Source organism: Procambarus clarkii, chromosome 8 (assembly GCF_040958095.1).
Source record: "Procambarus clarkii isolate CNS0578487 chromosome 8, FALCON_Pclarkii_2.0, whole genome shotgun sequence".
In the NCBI taxonomy this organism is placed as follows: Eukaryota; Metazoa; Arthropoda; class Malacostraca; order Decapoda; family Cambaridae; genus Procambarus; species Procambarus clarkii.
In genome coordinates this window covers 37,715,678-37,742,541 of record NC_091157.1, presented here as the reverse complement: position 1 = coordinate 37,742,541, position 26,864 = coordinate 37,715,678, and the positions used below count along the sequence as shown (strand labels likewise).

General features: G+C 39.6%; 1 protein-coding gene across 1 annotated transcript in view; it reads right to left on the bottom strand.

The window, feature by feature from the left end:
• The window catches only part of LOC138360349 (cell surface glycoprotein 1-like), a 60,169-nt gene extending 34,969 nt beyond the window's left edge, over positions 1-25,200 (bottom strand). The window contains exon 1 of the mRNA XM_069320255.1: positions 23,888-25,200. Within this exon, the coding sequence (XP_069176356.1) occupies positions 23,888-25,200 (1,313 nt within the window). The remainder of the gene's footprint in view (positions 1-23,887) is intronic.
• Positions 25,201-26,864: the final 1,664 nt, after the last annotated feature.

The window sequence follows — 26,864 nt, the reverse complement described above, 5'->3', positions numbered from 1 at the left end:
ATATATATATATATATATATATATATATATATATATATATATATATATATAGATATATGTCGTACCTAGTAGCCAGAACGCACTTTTTGGCCTACTATGCAAGGCCCGATTTGCCTAATAAGCCAAGTTTTCCTGAATTAATATATTTTCTCTAATATTTTTCTTATGAAATGATAAAGCTACCAATTTCATTATGTATGAGGTCAATTTTTTTTATTGGAGTTAAAATTAACGTAGATATATGACCGAACCTAACCAACCCTACCTAACCTAACCTAACCTATCTTTATAGGTTAGGTTTAGTTAGGTAGCAGAAAAAGTTAGGTTAGGTTAGGTTAGGTAGGTTAGGTCGTCGAAAAACAATTAGTTCATGAAAACTTGGCTTATTAGGCACAGGTACGTTGGAAAACAGTGATTCTACGTCCAACTGATTCTATGTTTAGTGTTTGCAGGTTATAGTTGTGTGTGTGTAAACTAAAGTCTTTGAAAATGTAAAAAGTTATTACGAAACGCGTTCAAGTGTCGCGTCAGACTAGAAATAAAAATGAATTTTGGAGAACTGTTTTTTTTAGTTACCATCGACAGTGAAAAGAAACATAAGAAATATTGAGAAAATTCGTGTTAGAATTATTAATCTTACTTTTTCGGTCATATTTAATAATATTTGTCTAATATATATATATATATATATATATATATATATATATATATATATATATATATATATATATATATATATATATATATATATATATATATATATATATATATATATAATATATATATATAATATATATATATAATATATATATATAATATATATATATATATATATATATATAATATATATATATATATATATATATATATATATATATATATACATATATATATATATATATATATATATATATATATATATATATATATATATATATATATATATATATATACAACTTTAGAACACTTTACCACCAGGAGTCTCGAACCCTAGCCAGCACAGAAGCCTTCCAGCAACTGGCATAACAGGTACGCCTTAACCCTCTCCACCACCTGCTCAGACCCTTAAAAGAGATGGTAATTTCGGAGTATTTAAATACCACAAAGATCACCACCTCCCAAGAGCACTAGAGCAAGTGAGGGGTCATTTAGACGTTAATTTCATCAAGTCCCTGTTAATATGGGAAGACACAGTGTCTATGCTTAAGGCACAACTCTCCTAAACACGAGAGTTAAGTATACAACTTTAGAACACTTTCCCACCAGGAGACTCGAACCCTAGCCAGCACAGAAGCCTTCCAGCAACTGGCATGACAGGTACGCCTTAACCCGCTCCACCACCCGCTCAGACCCTTAAAAGAGATGGTAATTTCGGAGTATTTAAATACACCAAAGATCACCACCTCCCAAGAGCACTAGAGCAAGTGAGGGGTCATTTAGACGTTAATTTCATCAAGTCCCTGTTAATATGGAAAGAAGGCGTACTTGTTATGCCAGTTGCTGGAAGGCTTCTGTGCTGGCTAGGGTTCGAGTCTCCTGGTGGGAAAGTGTTCTAAAGTTGTATACTTAACTCTCGTGTTTAGGAGAGGTGTGCCTTAAGCATAGACACTGTGTCTTCCCATATTAAGAGGGACTTGATGAAATTAACGTCTAAATGACCCCTCATTTAGCAACGCAACTGGTATGTACAAGACGCCTTAATCCACTTGACCATCACGACCGGACATAATGAGGTGATAGCCGAGGCTATTTGAACCACCCCACCGCCGGCACTCGGATAGTAATCTTGGGCATAGCATTTTACCAAATCACCTCATTCTTTGGGGCATACGTGAGGAACACAAATGCGAACAAGCCTGAATGGTCCCCAGGACAATATGCAACTGAAAACTCACACCCCAGAAGTGACTCGAACCCATACTCCCAGGAGCAACGCAACTGGTATGTACAAGACGCCTTAATCCACTTGACCATCACGACCGGACATAATGAGGTGATAGCCGAGGCTATTTGAACCACCCCAACGCCGGCACTCGGATAGTAATCTTGGGCATAGCATTTTACCAAATCACCTCATTCTTTGGGGCACACGTGAGGAACACAAATGCGAACAAGCCTGAATGGTCCCCAGGACAATATGCAACTGAAAACTCACACCCCAGAAGTGACTCGAACCCATACTCCCAGGAGCAACGCAACTGGATTAAGGCGTCTTGTACATACCAGTGAGGCTATCACCTCATTATGTCCGGTCGTGATGGTCGAGTGGATTAAGGCGTCATGTACATACCAGTTGCGTTGCTCCTGGGAGTATGGGTTCGAGTCACTTCTGGGGTGTGAGTTTTCAGTTGCATATTGTCCTGGGGACCATTCAGGCTTGTTCGCATTTGTGTTCCTCACGTGTGCCCCAAAGAATGAGGTGATTTGGTAAAATGCTATGCCCAAGATTACTATCCGAGTGCCGGCGGTGGGGTGGTTCAAATAGCCTCGGCTATCACCTCATTATGTCCGGTCGTGATGGTCAAGTGGATTAAGGCGTCTTGTACATACCAGTTGCGTTGCTCCTGGGAGTATGGGTTCGAGTCACTTCTGGGGTGTGAGTTTTCAGTTGATATATATATATATATATATATATATATATATATATATATATTAGTATATTTTGGTAGCAGTCTTTCCTGTAGACATATATTATTAAATATGACCGAAAAAGTAAGATTAAAAATTCTAACACGAATTTTCTTGATCTTTCGTACATTTCTTTTCACTGTTGGTGGTAATTCAAAAATCAATTCTCCAAAATTCATTTTTATTTCTAGTCTGACGCGACACTTGAGCGCGTTGCGTAAAACTTATTACATTTTCAAAGACTTTAGTTTGCACATACACAACTGAACAGAACTTACACATCTCCGATTTGTTTATATCTACATTTGAGTGAGGTGGATGGGGTGAGGTGTTATTAATAGGGTATTAATTTCATCAACACAAGACAGAACACGAAACAATGGGTACTGAATGGAAGTGATTGTAGAAAGCCTATTGGTCCATATTTCTTGATGCTTCTATATTGGAGCAGAGTCTTGAGGTGGGTAGAATATAGTTGTGCATTAATTGGCTGTTGATTGCTGGTGTTGACTTTTTAATGTGTAGTGCCTCGCAAACGTCAAGCCGTCTGCTATCGCTGTATCTATCGATGATTTCTGTGTTGTTTACTAGGATTTCTCTGGCGATGGTTTGGTTGTGGGAAGAGATTATATGTTCCTTAATGGAGCCCTGTTGCTTATGCATCGTTAAACGCCTAGAAAGAGATGTTGTTGTCTTGCCTATATACTGGGTTTTTTGGAGCTTACAGTCCCCAAGAGGGCATTTGAAGGCATAGACGACGTTGGTCTTTTTTAAAGCGTTCTGCTTTGTGTCTGGAGAGTTTCTCATGAGTAGGCTGGCCGTTTTTCTGGTTTTATAGTAAATCGTCAGTTGTATCCTCTGATTTTTGTCTGTAGGGATAACGTTTCTATTAACAATATCTTTCAGGACCCTTTCCTCTGTTTTATGAGCTGTGGAAAAGAAGTTCCTGTAAAATAGTCTAATAGGGGGTATAGGTGTTGTGTTAGTTGTCTCTTCAGAGGTTGCATGGCGTTTCACTTTCCTTCTTATGATGTCTTCGACGAAACCATTGGAGAAGCCATTGTTGACTAGGACCTACCTTACCCTACAGTTCTTCGTCGACTTGCTTCCATTCTGAGCTGTGGCTGAGAGCACGGTCGACATATGCGTTAACAACACTCCTCTTGTACCTTTCTGGGCGAAGCGACTCAACGGCCTGCTGACTCCTTATGTCCCTTGCGCCTTCAGCCTGAAGTCTCCAAAGGAATTTCTTGACTTACTGCGGGGCACACGGGCCAAACGGATAACAGCCTCGTTGGACGTAGAATCACTGTTCACCAACGTGCCTGTGGACGAGACAATCAGGATGATAGCCGACAGAGTGTATCGTGATCTAGCCTGTACTCCTCTTGACATACCAGAAAATATCCTAAGAAAACTACTCCAAGCTTGTACTAAAGAGGCACCCTTCTTGAGCCCGGATGGGCACATGTATAAGCAAGTAGATGGGGTCGCCATGGATTCTCCCCTAGGTGTCCTGTTTGCAAACTTCTACATGGGTACCATGGGGGCCTCGTAGCCTGGTGGATAGCGCGCAAGATTCGTAATTCTGTGCCGCGGGTTCGATTCCCGCACGAGGCAGAAACAAATGGGCAAAAGTTTCTTTCACCCTGAATGCCCCTGTTACCTAGCAGTAAATAGGTACCTGAGAGTTAGTCAGCTGGCTTCCTTGGGGTGGAGGCTTGGTCGAGGACCGAGCCGCGGGGACACTAAAGCTCCGAAATCATCTCAAGATAACCTCAAGATAACCATCGAGCAAAAAGTCTTAGTCGACATGAACTTGAAACCGGCCATATACTGCAGGTATGTTGACGACATTTTTACACAGGTACCTGATGTCAGACATCTGCAGGAGCTGAAGGAGGCGTTTGAGCAGAGTTCCGTGCTGCGTTTTACTTACGAGATGGAAAAGGATGGGAAGCTGCCCTTTCTAGATGTAACAGTCATAGAAAAGAGCGGAGGTTTCCACACTGCAGTCTACACTAAGGAAACGAACATAGGAATGTACCTAAATGCCAACAGCGACTGCCCAGACAGGTACAAGAGGAGTGTTGTTAACGCATATGTCGACCGTGCTCTCAGCTACAGCTCAGAATGGAAGCAAGTCGACGAAGAACTCTGCAGGGTAAGGCAGGTCCTAGTCAACAACGGCTTCTCCAATGGTTTCGTCGAAGACATCATAAGAAGGAAAGTGAAACGCCATGCAACCTCTGAAGAGACAACTAACACAACACCTATACCCCCTATTAGACTATTTTACAGGAACTTCTTTTCCACAGCTCATAAAACAGAGGAAAGGGTCCTGAAAGATATTGTTAATAGAAACGTTATCCCTACAGACAAAAATCAGAGGATACAACTGACGATTTACTATAAAACCAGAAAAACGGCCAGCCTACTCATGAGAAACTCTCCAGACACAAAGCAGAACGCTTTAAAAGAGACCAACGTCGTCTATGCCTTCAAATGCCCTCTTGGGGACTGTAAGCTCCAAAAAACCCAGTATATAGGCAAGACAACAACATCTCTTTCTAGGCGTTTAACGATGCATAAGCAACAGGGCTCCATTAAGGAACATATAATCTCTTCCCACAACCAAACCATCGCCAGAGAAATCCTAGTAAACAACACAGAAATCAGCGATAGCAGACGGCTTGACGTTTGCGAGGCACTACACATTAAAAAGTCAACACCAGCAATCAACAGCCAATTAATGCACAACTATATTCTACCCACCTCAAGACTCCGCTCCAATATAGAAGCATCAAGAAATATGGACCAATAGGCTTTCTACAATCACTTCCATTCAATACCCATTGTTTCGTGTTCTGTCTTCTGTTGATTAAATTAATACCCTATTAATTTAATCAACATTCAAGGCCAAATTTGCCTAACAAGCCAAGTTTTCCTGAATTAATATATTTTCTCAAATTTTTTTCTAATGAAACGATAAAGATACCCATTTCATTATGTATGAGGTCAATTTTTTTTTATTGGAGTTAAAATTAACGTAGATATATGACCGAACCTAACCAACCCTACCTAACCTAACCTAACCTATCTTTATAGGTTAGGTTAGGTTAGGTTGCCGAAAAAGTTAGGTTAGGTTAGGTTAGGTAGGTTAGGTAGTCGAAAAACAATTAATTCGTGAAAACTTGGCTTATTAGGCAAATCGGGACTTGCATAGTAGGTTAAGAAGTGCGTTCTGGCTACTAGGTACGACATATATATATATATATATATATATATATATATATATATATATATATATATATATATATATATATATATAAATATAACCTAACCTAACCTATAGAGATAGGTTAGATTAGGTTAGGTAGGGTTGGTTAGGTTCGGTCATATATCTACGTTAATTTTAACTGCAATAAAAAAAAATTGACCTCATACATAATGAAATGGGTAGCTTTATCATTTCATGAGAAAAAAATTAGAGAAAATATATTTTTTCAGGAAAACTTGGCTTATTAGGCAAATCGGGCCTTGCATTTTAGGCTGAGAAGTGCGTTCTGGCTACTAGGTACGACATATATATATATATATATATATATATATATATATATATATATATATATATATATATATATATATATATATATATCGTACCTAATAGCCAGAACGCACTTCTCAGCCAACTATGCATGGCCCAATTTGCATAATAAGCCAAGTTTTCATGAATTAATGTTTTTTCGACTACCTAACCTACCTAACCTAACCTAACCTAACTTTTTCTGCTACCTAACCTAACCTAACCGATAGAGATAGGTTAGGTTAGGTTAGGTAGGGTTGGTTAGGTTCGGTCATATATCTACGTTAATTTTAACTCCAATAAAAAAAATTGACCTCATACGTAATGAATTGGGTAGCTTTATCATTTCATAGGAAAAAAATTAGAAAAAATATATTAATTCAGGAAAACTTGGCTTATTAGGCAAATCGGGCCTTGAATAGTAGGCTGAGAAGTGCGTTCTGGCTATTAGGTACGACATATATATATATATATATATATATATATGTCGTACCTAGTAGCCAGAATGCACTTCTCAGCCTACTATGCAAGGCCCGATTTGCCTAATAAGCCAAGTTTTCCTGAATTAATATATTTTCTCTAATTTTTTTCTTATGAAATGATAAAGCTACCCATTTCATTATGTATGAGGTCAATTTTTTTTTATTGGAGTTAAAATTAACGTAGATATATGACCGAACCTAACCAACCCTACCTAACCTAATCTAACCTATCTCTATAGGTTAGGTTAGGTTAGGTAGCCGAAAAAGTTAGGTTAGGTTAGGTTAGGTAGGTTAGGTTGTCGAAAAACAATTAATTCATGAAAAGTTGGCTTATTAGGCAAATCGGGCCTTGCATAGTAGGCTGAGAAGTCGGTCTGGCTACTAGGTACGACATATATATATATAAATATATATATATATGTCGTACCTAGTAGCCAGAACGCACTTATCAGCCTACTATGCAAGGCCCGATTTGCCTAATAAGCTAAATTTTCATGAATTAATGTTTTTTCGACAACCTAACCTACCTAACCTAACCTAACCTAACTTTTTCCGCTACCTAACCTAACCTAACCTATCTTCATAGGTTAGGTTAGGTTAGGTAGGGTTGGTTAGGTTCGATCATATATCTACGTTAATTTTAACTCCAATAAAAAAAATTGACCTCATACATAATGAAATGGGTAGCTTTATCATTTCATAAGAAAAAAATTTGAGAAAATATATTAATTCAGGAAAACTTGGCTTATTAGGCATATCGGGCCTTGCATAGTAGGCTGATAAATGCGTTCTGGCTACTAGGTACGACATATATATATATATATATATATATATATATATATATATATATATATATATATATATATATATATATATATATATAAGCCAAGTTTTACTGAATTAATATATTTTCTCTAATTTTTTTTCTTATGAAATGATAAAGCTACCCATTTCTATATGTATGAGGTCAATTTTATATATATATATATATATATATATATATATATATATATATATATATATATATATATATATATATATATATATATATATATATATATATATATATATATATGTCGTACCTAGTAGCCAGAACGCACTTCTCAGCCTACTATACAAGGCCCGATTTTCCTAATAAGCCAAGTTTTCATGAATTATTTGTTTTTCGACTACCTAACCTTACCTAACCTAACTTTTTCTGCTACCTAACTTAACCTAACCTATAAAGATAGGTTAGGTTAGGTTAGGTAGGGTTGGTTAGGTTCGGTCATATATCAACGTTAATTTTAACTCCAATAAAAAAAAATTGACCTCATATAGAATGAAATGGGTAGCTTTATCATTTCATAAGAAAAAAATTAGAGAAAATATATTACTTCAAGAAAACTTGGCTTATTAGGCAAATCGGGCCATGCATAGTAGGCTGAGAAGTGCGTTCTGGCTACTAGGTACGACATATATATATATATATATATATATATATATATATATATATATATATATATACAACTTTAGAACACTTTCCCACCAGGAGACTCGAACCCTAGCCAGCACAGAAGCCTTCCAGCAACTGGCATAACAGGTACGCCTTAACCCTCTCCACCACCTGCTCAGACCCTTAAAAGAGATGGTAATTTCGGAGTATTTAAATACCACAAAGATCACCACCTCCCAAGAGCACTAGAGCAAGTGAGGGGTCATTTAGACGTTAATTTCATCAAGTCCCTGTTAATATGGGAAGACACAGTGTCTATGCTTAAGGCACAACTCTCCTAAACACGAGAGTCAAGTATACAACTTTAGAACACTTTCCCACCAGGAGACTTGAACCCTAGCCAGCACAGAAGCCTTCCAGCAACTGGCATAACAGGTACGCCTTAACCCTCTCCACCACCTGCTCAGACCCTTAAAAGAGATGGTAATTTCGGAGTATTTAAATACCACAAAGATCACCACCTCCCAAGAGCACTAGAGCAAGTGAGGGGTCATTTAGACGTTAATTTCATCAAGTCCCTGTTAATATGGGAAGACACAGTGTCTATGCTTAAGGCACAACTCTCCTAAACACGAGAGTCAAGTATACAACTTTAGAACACTTTCCCACCAGGAGACTCGAACCCTAGCCAGCACAGAAGCCTTCCAGCAACTGGCATAACAGGTACGTCTTAACCCTCTCCACCACCTGCTCAGACCCTTAAAAGAGATGGTAATTTCGGAGTATTTAAATACCACAAAGATCACCACCTCCCAAGAGCACTAGAGCAAGTGAGGGGTCATTTAGACGTTAATTTCATCAAGTCCCTGTTAATATGGGAAGACACAGTGTCTATGCTTAAGGCACAACTCTCCTAAACACGAGAGTCAAGTATACAACTTTAGAACACTTTCCCACCAGGAGACTCGAACCCTAGCCAGCACAGAAGCCTTCCAGCAACTGGCATAACAGGTACGCCTTAACCCTCTCCACCACCTGCTCAGACCCTTAAAAGAGATGGTAATTTCGGAGTATTTAAATACCACAAAGATCACCACCTCCCAAGAGCACTAGAGCAAGTGAGGGGTCATTTAGACGTTAATTTCATCAAGTCCCTGTTAATATGGGAAGTCACAGTGTCTATGCTTAAGGCACAACTCTCCTAAACACGAGAGTCAAGTATACAACTTTAGAACACTTTCCCACCAGGAGACTCGAACCCTAGCCAGCACAGAAGCCTTCCAGCAACTGGCATAACAGGTACGCCTTAACCCTCTCCACCACCTGCTCAGACCCTTAAAAGAGATGGTAATTTCGGAGTATTTAAATACCACAAAGATCACCACCTCCCAAGAGCACTAGAGCAAGTGAGGGGTCATTTAGACGTTAATTTCATCAAGTCCCTGTTAATATGGGAAGACACAGTGCCTTAAGCATAGACACTGTGTCTTCCCATATTAACAGGGACTTGATGAAATTAACGTCTAAATGACCCCTCACTTGCTCTAGTGCTCTTGGGAGGTGGTGATCTTTGTGGTATTTAAATACTCCGAAATTACCATCTCTTTTAAGGGTCTGAGCAGGTGGTGGAGAGGGTTAAGGCGTACCTGTTATGCCAGTTGCTGGAAGGCTTCTGTGCTGGCTAGGGTTCGAGTCTCCTGGTGGGAAAGTGTTCTAAAGTTGTATACTTGACTCTCGTGTTTAGGAGAGTTGTGCCTTAAGCATAGACACTGTGTCTTCCCATATTAACAGGGACTTGATGAAATTAACGTCTAAATGACCCCTCACTTGCTCTAGTGCTCTTGGGAGGTGGTGATCTTTGTGGTATTTAAATACTCCGAAATTACCATCTCTTTTAAGGGTCTGAGCAGGTGGTGGAGAGGGTTAAGGCGTACCTGTTATGCCAGTTGCTGGAAGGCTTCTGTGCTGGCTAGGGTTCGAGTCTCCTGGTGGGAAAGTGTTCTAAAGTTGTATACTTGACTCTCGTGTTTAGGAGAGTTGTGCCTTAAGCATAGACACTGTGTCTTCCCATATTAACAGGGACTTGATGAAATTAACGTCTAAATGACCCCTCACTTGCTCTAGTGCTCTTGGGAGGTGGTGATCTTTGTGGTATTTAAATACTCCGAAATTACCATCTCTTTTAAGGGTCTGAGCAGGTGGTGGAGAGGGTTAAGGCGTACCTGTTATGCCAGTTGCTGGAAGGCTTCTGTGCTGGCTAGGGTTCGAGTCTCCTGGTGGGAAAGTGTTCTAAAGTTGTATACTTGACTCTCGTGTTTAGGAGAGTTGTGCCTTAAGCATAGACACTGTGTCTTCCCATATTAACAGGGACTTGATGAAATTAACGTCTAAATGACCCCTCACTTGCTCTAGTGCTCTTGGGAGGTGGTGATCTTTGTGGTATTTAAATACTCCGAAATTACCATCTCTTTTAAGGGTCTGAGCAGGTGGTGGAGAGGGTTAAGGCGTACCTGTTATGCCAGTTGCTGGAAGGCTTCTGTGCTGGCTAGGGTTCGAGTCTCCTGGTGGGAAAGTGTTCTAAAGTTGTATACTTGACTCTCGTGTTTAGGAGAGTTGTGCCTTATATATATATATATATATATATATATATATATATATATATATATATATATATATATATATATATATATATATATATATATATGTCGTACCTAGCAGCCAGAACGCACTTCTCAGCCTACTATGCAAGGCCCAATCTGCCTAATAAGCCACGTTTTAGTGAATTAATATTTTTTCTCTAATTTTTCTCTTATGAAATGATAAAGCTACCCATTTCATTATGTATGAGGTCAATTTTATTTTATTGGAGGTAAAATTAATGTAGATATATGACCAAACCTAACCAACCCTACCTAACCTAACCTAAACTATCTTTATATGTTAGGTTAGGTTAGGTAGCAGATAAAGTTAGGTTAGGTTAGGTTAGGTAGGTTAGGTATCCGAAAAAACATTAATTCATGAAAACTTGGCTTATTAGGCAAATCGGGTCTTGCATAGTAGGCTGAGAAGTGCATTCTCGCTACTAGGTACGACATATATATATATATATTTATATATGTCGTACCTAGTAGCCAGAATGCACTTCTCAGCGTACTATGCAAGGCCCGATTTGCCTAATAAGCCAAGTTTTCCTGAATTAATATATTTTCTCTAATTTTTTTCTTATGAAATGATAAAGCTACCCATTTCATTATGTATGAGGTCAATTTTTTTTTATTGGAGTTAAAATTAACGTAGATATATGACCGAACCTAACCAACCCTACCTAACCTAATCTAACCTATCTCTATAGGTTAGGTTAGGTTATATTTATATATATATATATATATATATATATATATATATATATATATATATATATATATATATATATATATATATATATATATATGTCGTACCTAGTAGCCAGAATGCACTTCTCAGCCTACTATGCAAGGCCCGATTTGCCTAATAAGCCAAGTTTTCCTGAATTAATATATTTTCTCTAATTTTTTTCTTATGAAATGATAAAGCTACCCATTTCATTATGTATGAGGTCAATTTTTTTTTATTGGAGTTAAAATTAACGTAGATATATGACCGAACCTAACCAACCCTACCTAACCTAATCTAACCTATCTCTATAGGTTAGGTTAGGTTAGGTAGCCGAAAAAGTTAGGTTAGGTTAGGTTAGGTAGGTTAGGTTGTCGAAAAACAATTAATTCATGAAAAGTTGGCTTATTAGGCAAATCGGGCCTTGCATAGTAGGCTGAGAAGTCGGTCTGGCTACTAGGTACGACATATATATATATATAAATATATATATATATGTCGTACCTAGTAGCCAGAACGCACTTATCAGCCTACTATGCAAGGCCCGATTTGCCTAATAAGCTAAATTTTCATGAATTAATGTTTTTTCGACAACCTAACCTACCTAACCTAACCTAACCTAACTTTTTCCGCTACCTAACCTAACCTAACCTATCTTCATAGGTTAGGTTAGGTTAGGTAGGGTTGGTTAGGTTCGATCATATATCTACGTTAATTTTAACTCCAATAAAAAAAATTGACCTCATACATAATGAAATGGGTAGCTTTATCATTTCATAAGAAAAAAATTAGAGAAAATATATTAATTCAGGAAAACTTGGCTTATTAGGCATATCGGGCCTTGCATAGTAGGCTGATAAATGCGTTCTGGCTACTAGGTACGACATATATATATATATATATATATATATATATATATATATATATATATATATATATATATATATATATATATATATATATATATATATATATATATATATATATATATATATATATAAGCCAAGTTTTACTGAATTAATATATTTTCTCTAATTTTTTTTCTTATGAAATGATAAAGCTACCCATTTCTATATGTATGAGGTCAATTTTATATATATATATATATATATATATATATATATATATATATATATATATATATATATATATATATGTCGTACCTAGTAGCCAGAACGCACTTCTCAGCCTACTATACAAGGCCCGATTTTCCTAATAAGCCAAGTTTTCATGAATTATTTGTTTTTCGACTACCTAACCTTACCTAACCTAACTTTTTCTGCTACCTAACTTAACCTAACCTATAAAGATAGGTTAGGTTAGGTTAGGTAGGGTTGGTTAGGTTCGGTCATATATCTACGTTAATTTTAACTCCAATAAAAAAAAATTGACCTCATATAGAATGAAATGGGTAGCTTTATCATTTCATAAGAAAAAAATTAGAGAATATATATTACTTCAAGAAAACTTGGCTTATTAGGCAAATCGGGCCATGCATAGTAGGCTGAGAAGTGCGTTCTGGCTACTAGGTACGACATATATATATATATATATATATATATATATATATATATATATATACAACTTTAGAACACTTTCCCACCAGGAGACTCGAACCCTAGCCAGCACAGAAGCCTTCCAGCAACTGGCATAACAGGTACGCCTTAACCCTCTCCACCACCTGCTCAGACCCTTAAAAGAGATGGTAATTTCGGAGTATTTAAATACCACAAAGATCACCACCTCCCAAGAGCACTAGAGCAAGTGAGGGGTCATTTAGACGTTAATTTCATCAAGTCCCTGTTAATATGGGAAGACACAGTGTCTATGCTTAAGGCACAACTCTCCTAAACACGAGAGTCAAGTATACAACTTTAGAACACTTTCCCACCAGGAGACTCGAACCCTAGCCAGCACAGAAGCCTTCCAGCAACTGGCATAACAGGTACGCCTTAACCCTCTCCACCACCTGCTCAGACCCTTAAAAGAGATGGTAATTTCGGAGTATTTAAATACCACAAAGATCACCACCTCCCAAGAGCACTAGAGCAAGTGAGGGGTCATTTAGACGTTAATTTCATCAAGTCCCTGTTAATATGGGAAGACACAGTGTCTATGCTTAAGGCACAACTCTCCTAAACACGAGAGTCAAGTATACAACTTTAGAACACTTTCCCACCAGGAGACTCGAACCCTAGCCAGCACAGAAGCCTTCCAGCAACTGGCATAACAGGTACGTCTTAACCCTCTCCACCACCTGCTCAGACCCTTAAAAGAGATGGTAATTTCGGAGTATTTAAATACCACAAAGATCACCACCTCCCAAGAGCACTAGAGCAAGTGAGGGGTCATTTAGACGTTAATTTCATCAAGTCCCTGTTAATATGGGAAGACACAGTGTCTATGCTTAAGGCACAACTCTCCTAAACACGAGAGTCAAGTATACAACTTTAGAACACTTTCCCACCAGGAGACTCGAACCCTAGCCAGCACAGAAGCCTTCCAGCAACTGGCATAACAGGTACGCCTTAACCCTCTCCACCACCTGCTCAGACCCTTAAAAGAGATGGTAATTTCGGAGTATTTAAATACCACAAAGATCACCACCTCCCAAGAGCACTAGAGCAAGTGAGGGGTCATTTAGACGTTAATTTCATCAAGTCCCTGTTAATATGGGAAGACACAGTGTCTATGCTTAAGGCACAACTCTCCTAAACACGAGAGTCAAGTATACAACTTTAGAACACTTTCCCACCAGGAGACTCGAACCCTAGCCAGCACAGAAGCCTTCCAGCAACTGGCATAACAGGTACGCCTTAACCCTCTCCACCACCTGCTCAGACCCTTAAAAGAGATGGTAATTTCGGAGTATTTAAATACCACAAAGATCACCACCTCCCAAGAGCACTAGAGCAAGTGAGGGGTCATTTAGACGTTAATTTCATCAAGTCCCTGTTAATATGGGAAGACACAGTGCCTTAAGCATAGACACTGTGTCTTCCCATATTAACAGGGACTTGATGAAATTAACGTCTAAATGACCCCTCACTTGCTCTAGTGCTCTTGGGAGGTGGTGATCTTTGTGGTATTTAAATACTCCGAAATTACCATCTCTTTTAAGGGTCTGAGCAGGTGGTGGAGAGGGTTAAGGCGTACCTGTTATGCCAGTTGCTGGAAGGCTTCTGTGCTGGCTAGGGTTCGAGTCTCCTGGTGGGAAAGTGTTCTAAAGTTGTATACTTGACTCTCGTGTTTAGGAGAGTTGTGCCTTAAGCATAGACACTGTGTCTTCCCATATTAACAGGGACTTGATGAAATTAACGTCTAAATGACCCCTCACTTGCTCTAGTGCTCTTGGGAGGTGGTGATCTTTGTGGTATTTAAATACTCCGAAATTACCATCTCTTTTAAGGGTCTGAGCAGGTGGTGGAGAGGGTTAAGGCGTACCTGTTATGCCAGTTGCTGGAAGGCTTCTGTGCTGGCTAGGGTTCGAGTCTCCTGGTGGGAAAGTGTTCTAAAGTTGTATACTTGACTCTCGTGTTTAGGAGAGTTGTGCCTTAAGCATAGACACTGTGTCTTCCCATATTAACAGGGACTTGATGAAATTAACGTCTAAATGACCCCTCACTTGCTCTAGTGCTCTTGGGAGGTGGTGATCTTTGTGGTATTTAAATACTCCGAAATTACCATCTCTTTTAAGGGTCTGAGCAGGTGGTGGAGAGGGTTAAGGCGTACCTGTTATGCCAGTTGCTGGAAGGCTTCTGTGCTGGCTAGGGTTCGAGTCTCCTGGTGGGAAAGTGTTCTAAAGTTGTATACTTGACTCTCGTGTTTAGGAGAGTTGTGCCTTAAGCATAGACACTGTGTCTTCCCATATTAACAGGGACTTGATGAAATTAACGTCTAAATGACCCCTCACTTGCTCTAGTGCTCTTGGGAGGTGGTGATCTTTGTGGTATTTAAATACTCCGAAATTACCATCTCTTTTAAGGGTCTGAGCAGGTGGTGGAGAGGGTTAAGGCGTACCTGTTATGCCAGTTGCTGGAAGGCTTCTGTGCTGGCTAGGGTTCGAGTCTCCTGGTGGGAAAGTGTTCTAAAGTTGTATACTTGACTCTCGTGTTTAGGAGAGTTGTGCCTTATATATATATATATATATATATATATATATATATATATATATATATATATATATATATATATATATATATATATATATATATATATATATGTCGTACCTAGCAGCCAGAACGCACTTCTCAGCCTACTATGCAAGGCCCAATCTGCCTAATAAGCCACGTTTTAGTGAATTAATATTTTTTCTCTAATTTTTCTCTTATGAAATGATAAAGCTACCCATTTCATTATGTATGAGGTCAATTTTATTTTATTGGAGGTAAAATTAATGTAGATATATGACCAAACCTAACCAACCCTACCTAACCTAACCTAAACTATCTTTATATGTTAGGTTAGGTTAGGTAGCAGAAAAAGTTAGGTTAGGTTAGGTTAGGTAGGTTAGGTATCCGAAAAAACATTAATTCATGAAAACTTGGCTTATTAGGCAAATCGGGTCTTGCATAGTAGGCTGAGAAGTGCATTCTCGCTACTAGGTACGACATATATATATATATATATATTTATATATGTCGTACCTAGTAGCCAGAACGCACTTCTCAGCCTACTATGCAAGGCCAAATTTGCCTAATAAGCCAAGTTTTCCTGAATTAATATATTTTCTATAATTTTTTTCTTATGAAATGATAAAGCTACCCATTTCATTATGTATGAGGTCAATGTTTTTTTATTGGAGTTAAAATTAACGTAGATATATGACCGAACCTAACCAACCCTACCTAACCTAACCTAACCTATCTTTATAGGTTAGGTTAGGTTAGGTAGTAGAGAAAGTTAGGTTAGGTTAGGTTAGGTAGGTTAGGTAGTCGAAAAACAATTAATTCATGAAAACTTGGCTTATTAGGCAAATCGGGCCTTGCATAGTAGGCTGAGAAGTGAGTTCTGGCTACTAGGTACAACATATATATATATATATATATATATATATATATATATATATATATATATATATATATATATATATATATATATATATATGTCGTACCTAGTAGCCAGAACGCACTTCTCAGCCTACAATGCAAGGCCCGATTTGCCTAATAAGCCAAGTTTTCCTGAATTAATATATTTTCTCTAATTTTTTTCTTATGAAATGATAAAGCTACTCATTTCATTTTGTATGAGGTAATTTTCTTTTTATTGGAGTTAAAATTAATGTAGATATATGACCGAACCTAACCAACCCTACCTAACCTAACCTAACCTATCTTTATAAATTAGGTTAGGTTAGGTAGCCGAAAAAGCTAGGTTAGGTTAGGTTAGGTAGGTTAGGTAGTCGAAAAACAAATAATTCATGAAAACTTGGCTTATTAGGCAAATTGGGCCTTGCATAGTAGGCTGAGTAGTGCGTTCTGGCTACTAGGTACGACATATATATATATAACTCACACCCCAGAAGTGACTCGAACCCATACTCCCAGGAGCAACGCAACTGGTATGTACAAGACGCCTTAATCCACTTGACCATCACGACTGGACAAAATGAGGTGATAGCCGAGGCTATTTGAACCACCCCACTGCCGGCACTCGGATAGTAATCTTGGGCATAGCATTTTACCAAATCACCTCATTCTTTGGGGCACACGTGAGGAACACAAATGCGAACAAGCCTGAATGGTCCCCAGGACAATATGCAACTGAAAACTCACACCCCAAAAGTGACCCGAACCCATACTCCCAGGAGCAACGCAACTGGTATGTACAAGACGCCTTAATCCACTTGACCATCACGACCGGACAAAATGAGGTGATAGCCGAGGCTATTTGAACCACCCCACCGCCGGCACTCGGATAGTAATCTTGGGCATAGCATTTTGCATCTGGGGTGTGAGTTTTCAGTTGCATATTGTCCTGGGGACCATTCAGGCTTGTTCGCATTTGTGTTCCTCACGTGTGCCCCAAAGAATGAGGTGATTTGGTAAAATGCTATGCCCAAGATTACTATCCGAGTGCCGGCGGTGGGGTGGTTCAAATAGCCTCGGCTATCACCTCATTTTGTCCGGTCGTGATGGTCAAGTGGATTAAGGCGTCTTGTACATACCAGTTGCGTTGCTCCTGGGAGTATGGGTTCGAGTCACTTCTGGGGTGTGAGTTTTCAGTTGCATATTGTCGTGGGGACCATTCAGGCTTGTTCGCATTTGTGTTCCTCACGTGTGCCCCAAAGAATGAGGTGATTTGGTAAAATGCTATGCCCAAGATTACTATCCGAGTGCCGGCTGTGGGGTGGTTCAAATAGCCTCGGCTATCACCTCATTTTGTCCGGTCGTGATGGTCAAGTGGATTAAGGCGTCTTGTACATACCAGTTGCGTTGCTCCTGGGAGTATGGGTTCGAGTCACTTCTGGGGTGTGAGTTTTCAGTTGCATATTGTCCTGGGGACCATTCAGGCTTGTTCGCATTTGTGTTCCTCACGTGTGCCCCAAAGAATGAGGTGATTTGGTAAAATGCTATGCCCAAGATTACTATCCGAGTGCCGGCGGTGGGGTGGTTCAAATAGCCTCGGCTATCACCTCATTTTGTCCGCTCGTGATGGTCAAGTGGATTAAGGCGTCTTGTACATACCAGTTGCATTGCTCCTGGGAGTATGGGTTCGAGTCACTTCTGGGGTGTGAGTTTTCAGTTGCATATTGTCCTGGGGACCATTCAGGCTTGTTCGCATATATATATATATATATATATATATATATATATATATATATATATATATATATATATATATATATATATATATATATATATATATATATATATATATATATATATGTCGTACCCAGTAGCCAAAATGTACTTCTCAGCCTACTATGCAAGACCTGATTTGCCTAATAAGCCAAGTTTTCATGAATTAATGTTTTTTCGACTACCTAACCTACCTAACCTAACCTAACCTAACTTTTTCGGCTACCTAACCTAACCTAACCTAACCTATAAAGATAGGTTAGGTTAGGTAGGGTTGGTTAGGTTCGGTCATATATCTACGTTAATTTTAACTCCAATAACAAAAAATTAACCTCATTCATAATGAAATGGGTGGCCTTATCATTTCATAAGAAAAAAATTAGAGAAAATATATTAATTCAGGATAACTTGGCTTATTAGGCAGATTGGGCCTTGCCTACTAGGCCGAGAAGTGCGTTCTGGCTACTAGGTACGACATATATATATATATATATATATATATATATATATATATATATATATATATATATATATATATATATATATATATATATATATATATATATATATGTCGTACCTAGTAGCCAGAACGCACTTCTCGGTCTACTATCCAAGGCCCGATTTGCCTAATAAGACAAGTTTTCATGAATTAATATAGTTTCTCTAATTTTTTTTATAAAATGATAAAGCTACCCATTTCATTATGTATGAGGTCAATTTTTTTTTATTGGAGTTAAAATTAACGTAGATATATGACCGAACCTAACCAACCCTACCTAACCTAACCTAACCTATCTTTATAGGTTAGGTTAGGTTAGGTAGCCGAAAAAGTTAGGTTAGGTTAGGTTAGGTAGGTTAGGTAATCGAAAAACAAATATATCATGAAAACTAGGCTTATTATGCAAATCCGGCCTTGCATAGTAGGCTGAGAAGCGCGTTCTGGCTACTAGGTACGATATATATATATATATATATATATATATATATATATATATATATATGTCGTACCTAGTAGCCAGAACTCACTTCTCAGCCTACTATTCAAGGCCCGATTTGCCTAATAAGCCAAGTTTTCCTGAATTCATATATTTACTATAATTTTTTAATTATGAAATGATAAAGCAACCCTTTTCTCTATGTATGAGGTAAATTTTTTTTTATTGGAGTTAAAATTAACGTAGATATATGACCGAACCTAACCAACCCTACCTAACCTAACCTAACCTATATTTATAGGTAAGGTTAGGTTAGGTAGCCAAAAAAAGCTAGGTTAGGTTAGGTTAGGTAGGTTAGGTAGACGAAAAAACATTAATTCGTGAAAACTTGGCTTATTAGGCAAATCGGGCCTTGCATAGTAGGCCGAGAAGTGCGTTCTGGCTACTAGGTACGACATATATATATATATATATATATATATATGTCGTACCTAGTAGCCAGAACTCACTTCTCAGCCTACTATGCAAGGCCCGATTTGCCTAATAAGCCTAGTTTTCATGAATTAATGTTTTTTCGACTACCTAACCTACCTAACCTAACCTAACCTAACGTTTTCGGCTACCTAACCTAACCTAACCTATAAAGATAGGTTAGGTTAGGTTAGGTAGGGTTGGTTAGGTTCGGTCATATATCTACGTTAACTTTAACTCCAATAAAAAAAAATTGACCTCATACATAATGAAATGGGTAGCTTTATCATTTCATAAGAAAAAAATTATAGAAAATATATTAATTCAGTAAAACTTGGCTTATTAGGCAAATCGGGCCTTGCATAGTAGGCTGAGAAGTGAGTTCTGGCTACTAGGTACGACATATATATATATATATATATATATATATATATATATATATATATATATATATATATATATATATATATGTCGTACCTAGTAGCCAGAACGCACTTCTCAGCCTACTATGCAAGGCCAAATTTGCCTATTAAGCCAAGTTTTCATGAATTATTTGTTTCTCGACTACCTAACTTACCTAACCTAACCTAACCTAACTTTTTCGGCTACCTAACCTAACCTAACCTATAAAGATAGGTTTGGTTAGGTTAGGTAGGGTTGGTTAGGTTCAGTCATATATCTACGTTAATTTTAACTCCAATAAAAAAAAATTGGCCTCATTCATAATGAAATGGGTTGCTTCATCATTTCATAAGAAAAAACTTAGAGAAAATATATTAATTCAGGAAAACTTTGCTTATTAGGCAAATTGGGCCTTGAATAGTAGGCTGAGAAGTGAGTTCTGGCTACTAGGTACGACATATATATATATATATATATATATATATATATATATATATATATATATATATATATATATATATATATATATATATATATATATATATATATATATATATATATATATATGTCGTACCTAATAGCCAGAACGCACTTCTCAGCCTACTATGCAAGGCCAAATTTGCCTAATAAGCCAAGTTTTCGTGAATTAATTGTTTTTCGACTACCTAACCTACCTAACCTAACCTAACCTAACTTTTTCGGCTACCTAACCTAACCTAACCTATGAAGATAGGTTAGGTTAGGTTAGGTAGGGTTGGTTAGGTTCGGTCATATATCTACGTTAATTTTAACTCCAATAAAAAAAAATTGACCTCATACATAATGAAATGGATAGCTTTATCATTTCATAAGAAAAAAATTAGAGAAAATATATTATTTCAGGAAAACTTGGCTTATTAGGCAAATTTGGCCTTGCATAGTAGGCCGAGAAGTGCGTTCTGGCTACTAGGTACGACATATATATATATATATATATATATATATATATATATATATATATATATATATATATATATATATATATATATATATATATATATATGTCGTACCTAGTAGCCAGAACGCACTTCTCAGCCTACTATGCAAGGCCAAATTTGCCTAATAAGCCAAGTTTTCCTGAATTAATATATTTTCTCTAATTTTTTTCTTAAGAAATGATAAAGCTACCCGTTTCATTATGTATGAGGTCAATTTTTTTTTATTGGAGTTAAAATTAACGTAGATATATGACCGAACCTAACCAACCCTACCTAACCTAACCTAACCTATCTCTATAGGTTAGGTTAGGTTAGGTAGCCGAAAAAGTTAGGTTAGGTTAGGTTAGGTAGGTTAGGTAGTCGAAAAACAATTAATTCATGAAAACTTGGCTTATTAGGCAAATTTGGCCTTGCATAGTAGGCTGAGAAGTGCGTTCTGGCTATTAGGTACGACATATATATATATATATATATATATATATAACTTTAGAACACTTTCCCACCAGGAGACTCGAACCCTAGCCAGCACAGAAGCCTTCCAGCAACTGGCATAACAGGTACGCCTTAACCCTCTCCACCACCTGCTCAGACCCTATAGAGCACCAGAGCAAGTGAGGGGTCATTTAGACGTTAATTTCATCAAGTCCCTGTTAATATGGGAAGACACAGTGTCTCTGCTTAAGGCACAACTCTCCTAAACACGAAAGTTAAGTATACAACTTTAGAACACTTTCCCACCAGGAGACTCGAACCCTAGCCAGCACAGAAGCCTTCCAGCAACTGGCATAACAGGTACGCCTTAACCCTCTCCACCACCTGCTCAGACCCTATAGAGCACCAGAGCAAGTGAGGGGTCATTTAGACGTTAATTTCATATATATAACAGGGACTTGATGAAATTAACGTCTAAATGACCCCTCACTTGCTCTGGTGCTCTATAGGGTCTAGTTATAGTACTAACTATAGTATAGGTGCTCTATAGTACCTGTTATATATATTATATATATATATATATATATATATATATATATATATATATATATATATATATATACATATATATATATATATATATTTATATATATATATATAATGAATGTACTACTTCTTCTAAACCACAAATTGGTATTTTTGTAATTGAATTTTAAGGAGTTTGCACGAAATATTTGGTTTCTACATGAAATTCCGAAATGAAAAGCAGCATTTGTTTAATTGCTCAGTGGTGAGACAATATTGAGTTCAGTAAATTTATTTCATTCGACTATGATTTTTTATGTTTTGGAATGACATTTGTTATGCGTTTGATTATTATTGTAAAATTATTTGACATTTTCAGTGTAATTATTTTATTCACTTTCTCTCTTCCGTCTTCCCTTCACTGCTTCCTGTCTTTATCGTTCCCTCACCGCTTCCTGTCTTTATCATCTCTCTTTGCTCCCTGTCTTTATCCTCCTTCATTGCTCCCTATCTTTATCCTCTCTCATTGCTCCCTATCTTTATCCTCCCTCATTGCTCCCTATCTTTATCCTCCCTCGTTGTTCCCTATCTTTATCCATCATCACTGCTTCTTATGTTTATCATCCCCTGATTGCTTTCTACCTTCATCATCGTAGTGCCATTGTATCCTGCCGTTATCATCTCCTTCTTGCTCTATCGTATCGTTCTAACTGTCTCTCTCTCTACCTCTTACATGTACCATTTCTTGTTCCGCCGCCTCCTATCTCTTTCCCTTCACCTACATCAATGTTATCTTTTGGTCGTCACCGTGTTATCAATCATCGTCCACATTCCTTTTTCTCTGTCACTCTCTCCCACTTTATTTGTCGACTCTCTTCTCAACTCTCTTCATTATATATATATATATATATGACGAATATATATATATATATATATATATATATATATATATATATATATATATATATATATATATATATATATATATATATATATATATATATATATATATATATATATATATATTCGTCATCCTATGTTGCTTTCTTCTTACATGTAACTTTTTCTCCTTAAACATATATATGATGGTATTCAATTTTAGTGTTTTTCATTCTTCCTCTCTCCCTCTTTACCCTCTCTTTCCCTTTTATTTGTTTCCTGCTCTTTGTCTTTTCTTTCTTCTGCCTCTTTCCATCTTACTAAATTATTTTCTTCATTTTCCATTATCTTTCTTCTCGGTCTCTAACTCTGCTTTCTATTTCCATCCGTTTCCCCCTTGTACCTTTCACTCCTCTGACCTTACCCTCTCCCTGTCTATTTTACCTCTTTAATCTCACTATCTCTCCCTGTTCCTTTCATACTGGTGGGTGGTGTCTCACCGTGGTTGTCCTTACTCCCGCCCTACAGGTCGCCCCGGCCCGGTACACAGCTGTAGAGTGACCAACCACACAGCCCACGGCTTCATGGTGCACTGTGTCTCCGGCCCACTGAGGAGTGTCAACACCCAGCACACACTTCTCGTCTACGCTCAGGTGGGTGTCTGCTGGCGGGTGTAGCCTGTCTGCTGGTGGGTGTAGCGTGTCTACTGGTGGGTGTAGCGTGTCTGCTGGTGGGTGTAGCGTGTCTGCTGGCTGGTGTAGCGTGTCTGCTGGCGGGTGTAGCCTGTCTGCTGGTGGGTGTAGCGTGTCTACTGGTGGGTGTAGCGTGTCTGCTGGTGGGTGTAGCGTGTTTGCTGGCTGGTGTAGCGTGTCTGCTGGCGGGTGTAGCCTGTCTGCTGGCGGGTGTAGCCTGTCTGCTGGCAGGTGTTCCATGTCTCCTGGCGGGTGCTCCGTGTCTGCTGACGAGTGTTCCGTGTCTGCTGGCGGGTGTTCCGTGTCTACTGGCAGGTGTTCCATGTCTCCTGGCGGGTGTTCCGTGTCTTCTGGCGAGTGTTTCGTGTCTGCTGGCGAGTGTTCCGTGTCTTCTGGCAAGTGTTCCGTGTCTGCTGGCGAGTGTTCCGTGTCTACTGGCAAGTGTTCAGTGTCTGCTGGCGAGTGTTCCGTGTCTGCTGGCGAGTGTTCCGTGTCTGCTGGCGAGTGTTCCGTGTCTACTGGCGAGTGTTCCGTGTCTACTGGCGGGTGTTCCGTGTCTACTGGCGAGTGTTCCGTGTCTGCTGGCGAGTGTTCCGTGTCTACTGGCGGGTGTTTCGTGTCTACTGGCGAGTGCTCCGTGTCTGCTGGCGAGTGTTCCGTGTCTACTGGCGGGTGTTCCGTGTCTACTGGCGAGTGTTCCGTGTCTGCTGGCGGGTGTTCCGTGTCTACTGGCGGGTGTTCCGTGTCTACTGGCGGGTGTTCCGTGTCTACTGGCGGGTGTTCCGTGTCTACTGGCGAGTGTTTCGTGTCTGCTGGCGGGTGTTCCGTGTCTACTGGCGGGTGTTCCGTGTCTACTGGCGGGTGTTCCGTGTCTACTGGCGGGTGTTCCGTGTCTACTGGCGGGTGTTCCGTGTCTACTGGCGGGTGTTCCGTGTCTACTGGCGGGTGTTCCGTGTCTTCTGGCGAGTGTTCCATGTCTACTGGCGGGTGTTCCGTGTCTACTGGCGGGTGTTCCGTGTCTACTGGCGGGTGTTCCGTGTCTACTGGCGGGTGTTCCGTGTCTACTGGCGGGTGTTCCGTGTCTACTGGCAAGTGTTCCGTGTCTACTGGCAAGTGTTCCGTGTCTGCTGGCGAGTGTTCCGTGTCTACTGGCGGGTGTTCCGTGTCTACTGGCGAGTGTTCCGTGTCTACTGGCGGGTGTTCCATGTCTACTGGCGGGTGTTCCATGTCTACTGGCGGGTGTTCCGTGTCTACTGGCGGGTGTTCCGTGTTTACTGGCGGGTGTTCCGTGTCTACTGGCAAGTGTTCCGTGTCTACTGGCAAGTGTTCCGTGTCAGCTGGCGAGTGTTCCGTGTCTACTGGCGGGTGTTCCATGTCTACTGGCGGGTGTTCCGTGTCTACTGGCGGGTGTTCCATGTCTACTGGCGGGTGTTCCATGTCTACTGGCGGGTGTTCCGTGTCTACTGGCGGGTGTTCCGTGTCTACTGGCGGGTGTTCCATGTCTACTGGCGGGTGTTCCATGTCTACTGGCGGGTGTTCCGTGTCTACTGGCGGGTGTTCCGTGTCTGCTGGCGGGTGTTCCATGTCTACTGGCGGGTGTTCCGTGTCTACTGGCGGGTGTTCCATGTCTACTGGCGGGTGTTCCATGTCTACTGGCGGGTGTTCCATGTCTACTGGCGGGTGTTCCGTGTCTACTGGCGGGTGTTCCGTGTCTACTGGCGGGTGTTCCGTGTCTACTGGCGGGTGTTCCGTGTCTGCTGGCGGGTGTTCCGTGTCTACTGGCGGGTGTTCCGTGTCTGCTGGCGGGTGTTCCGTGTCTACTGGCGGGTGTTCCGTGTCTACTGGCGAGTGTTCCGTGTCTACTGGCGGGTGTTCCATGTCTACTGGCGGGTGTTCCATGTCTACTGGCGGGTGTTCCGTGTCTACTGGCGGGTGTTCCGTGTCTACTGGCGGGTGTTCCGTGTCTACTGGCAAGTGTTCCGTGTCTACTGGCAAGTGTTCCGTGTCAGCTGGCGAGTGTACCGTGTCTACTGGCGGGTGTTCCATGTCTACTGGCGGGTGTTCCGTGTCTACTGGCGGGTGTTCCATGTCTACTGGCGGGTGTTCCATGTCTACTGGCGGGTGTTCCGTGTCTACTGGCGGGTGTTCCGTGTCTACTGGCGGGTGTTCCATGTCTACTGGCGGGTGTTCCATGTCTACTGGCGGGTGTTCCGTGTCTACTGGCGGGTGTTCCGTGTCTGCTGGCGGGTGTAGTGTTCGCTTTCCTGCCGAGGGGGAGGTTTATTTGTCTGTGGTGGGTCCTTATTGTTGTTGTTTTTGTTAGTGTTCTTGTTATTGTTGTTGGTGGGTGTGGTGATGTTGTTGTTCTTGTTGTTGTTGCTGCTGCTGTTGCTGTTGGTGATAGTGGTGGGAATGATGGTGGTGGTGGTGGTGGTTGTGTTGGTAGTGGTGGTGGTGGTGGTGGTGTGGGTAGTGGTGGTGGTGGTGTGGGTAGTGGTCGTGGTAATGGTGTTGGTAGTGGTGGTGGTGTTCTTAGTGGTAGTGGTGGTGGTGTTCTTAGTGGTAGTGGTGGTGGTGTTCTTAGTGGTAGTGGTGGTGGTGTTCTTAGTGGTAGTGGTGGTGGTGTTCTTAGTGGTAGTGGTGGTGGTGTTCTTAGTGGTAGTGGTGGTGGTGTTCTTAGTGGTAGTGGTGGTGGTGTTCTTAGTGGTAGTGGTGGTGGTGTTCTTAGTGGTAGTGGTGGTGGTGGTGGTGGTGGTGGTGGAAAATTGGCCGGGATTGATATATGAGGAGAACTACTTAGAACTTGTACTGTACTAAACTAAAAATTACTGTATGCAAAATTAACACAACTAAAGTCCCTAGCTAGGGTTGTAAATCCTAGCTCTTCTAGTCATAATGACAGACTGTGGGCTGTAAGGGGCAGATGGGGGTCCTTAATTGTGAATGGAGAAGTTGATTGAAGATCTACAATCCACCTGCAAATAATTCAACACATCAGCTGGTATGAGCCACTCTCTTCATTTGTATTTAGATAAAGTACTAGAAATTTCCCTTATATATATATATATATATATATATATATATATATATATATATATATATATATATATATATATATATATATATATATATATATATATATATTAGTATATTTTGGTAGCAGTCTTTCCTGTAGACATATATTATTAAATATGACCGAAAAAGTAAGATTAATAATTCTAACACGAATTTTCTCAATCTTTCGTACA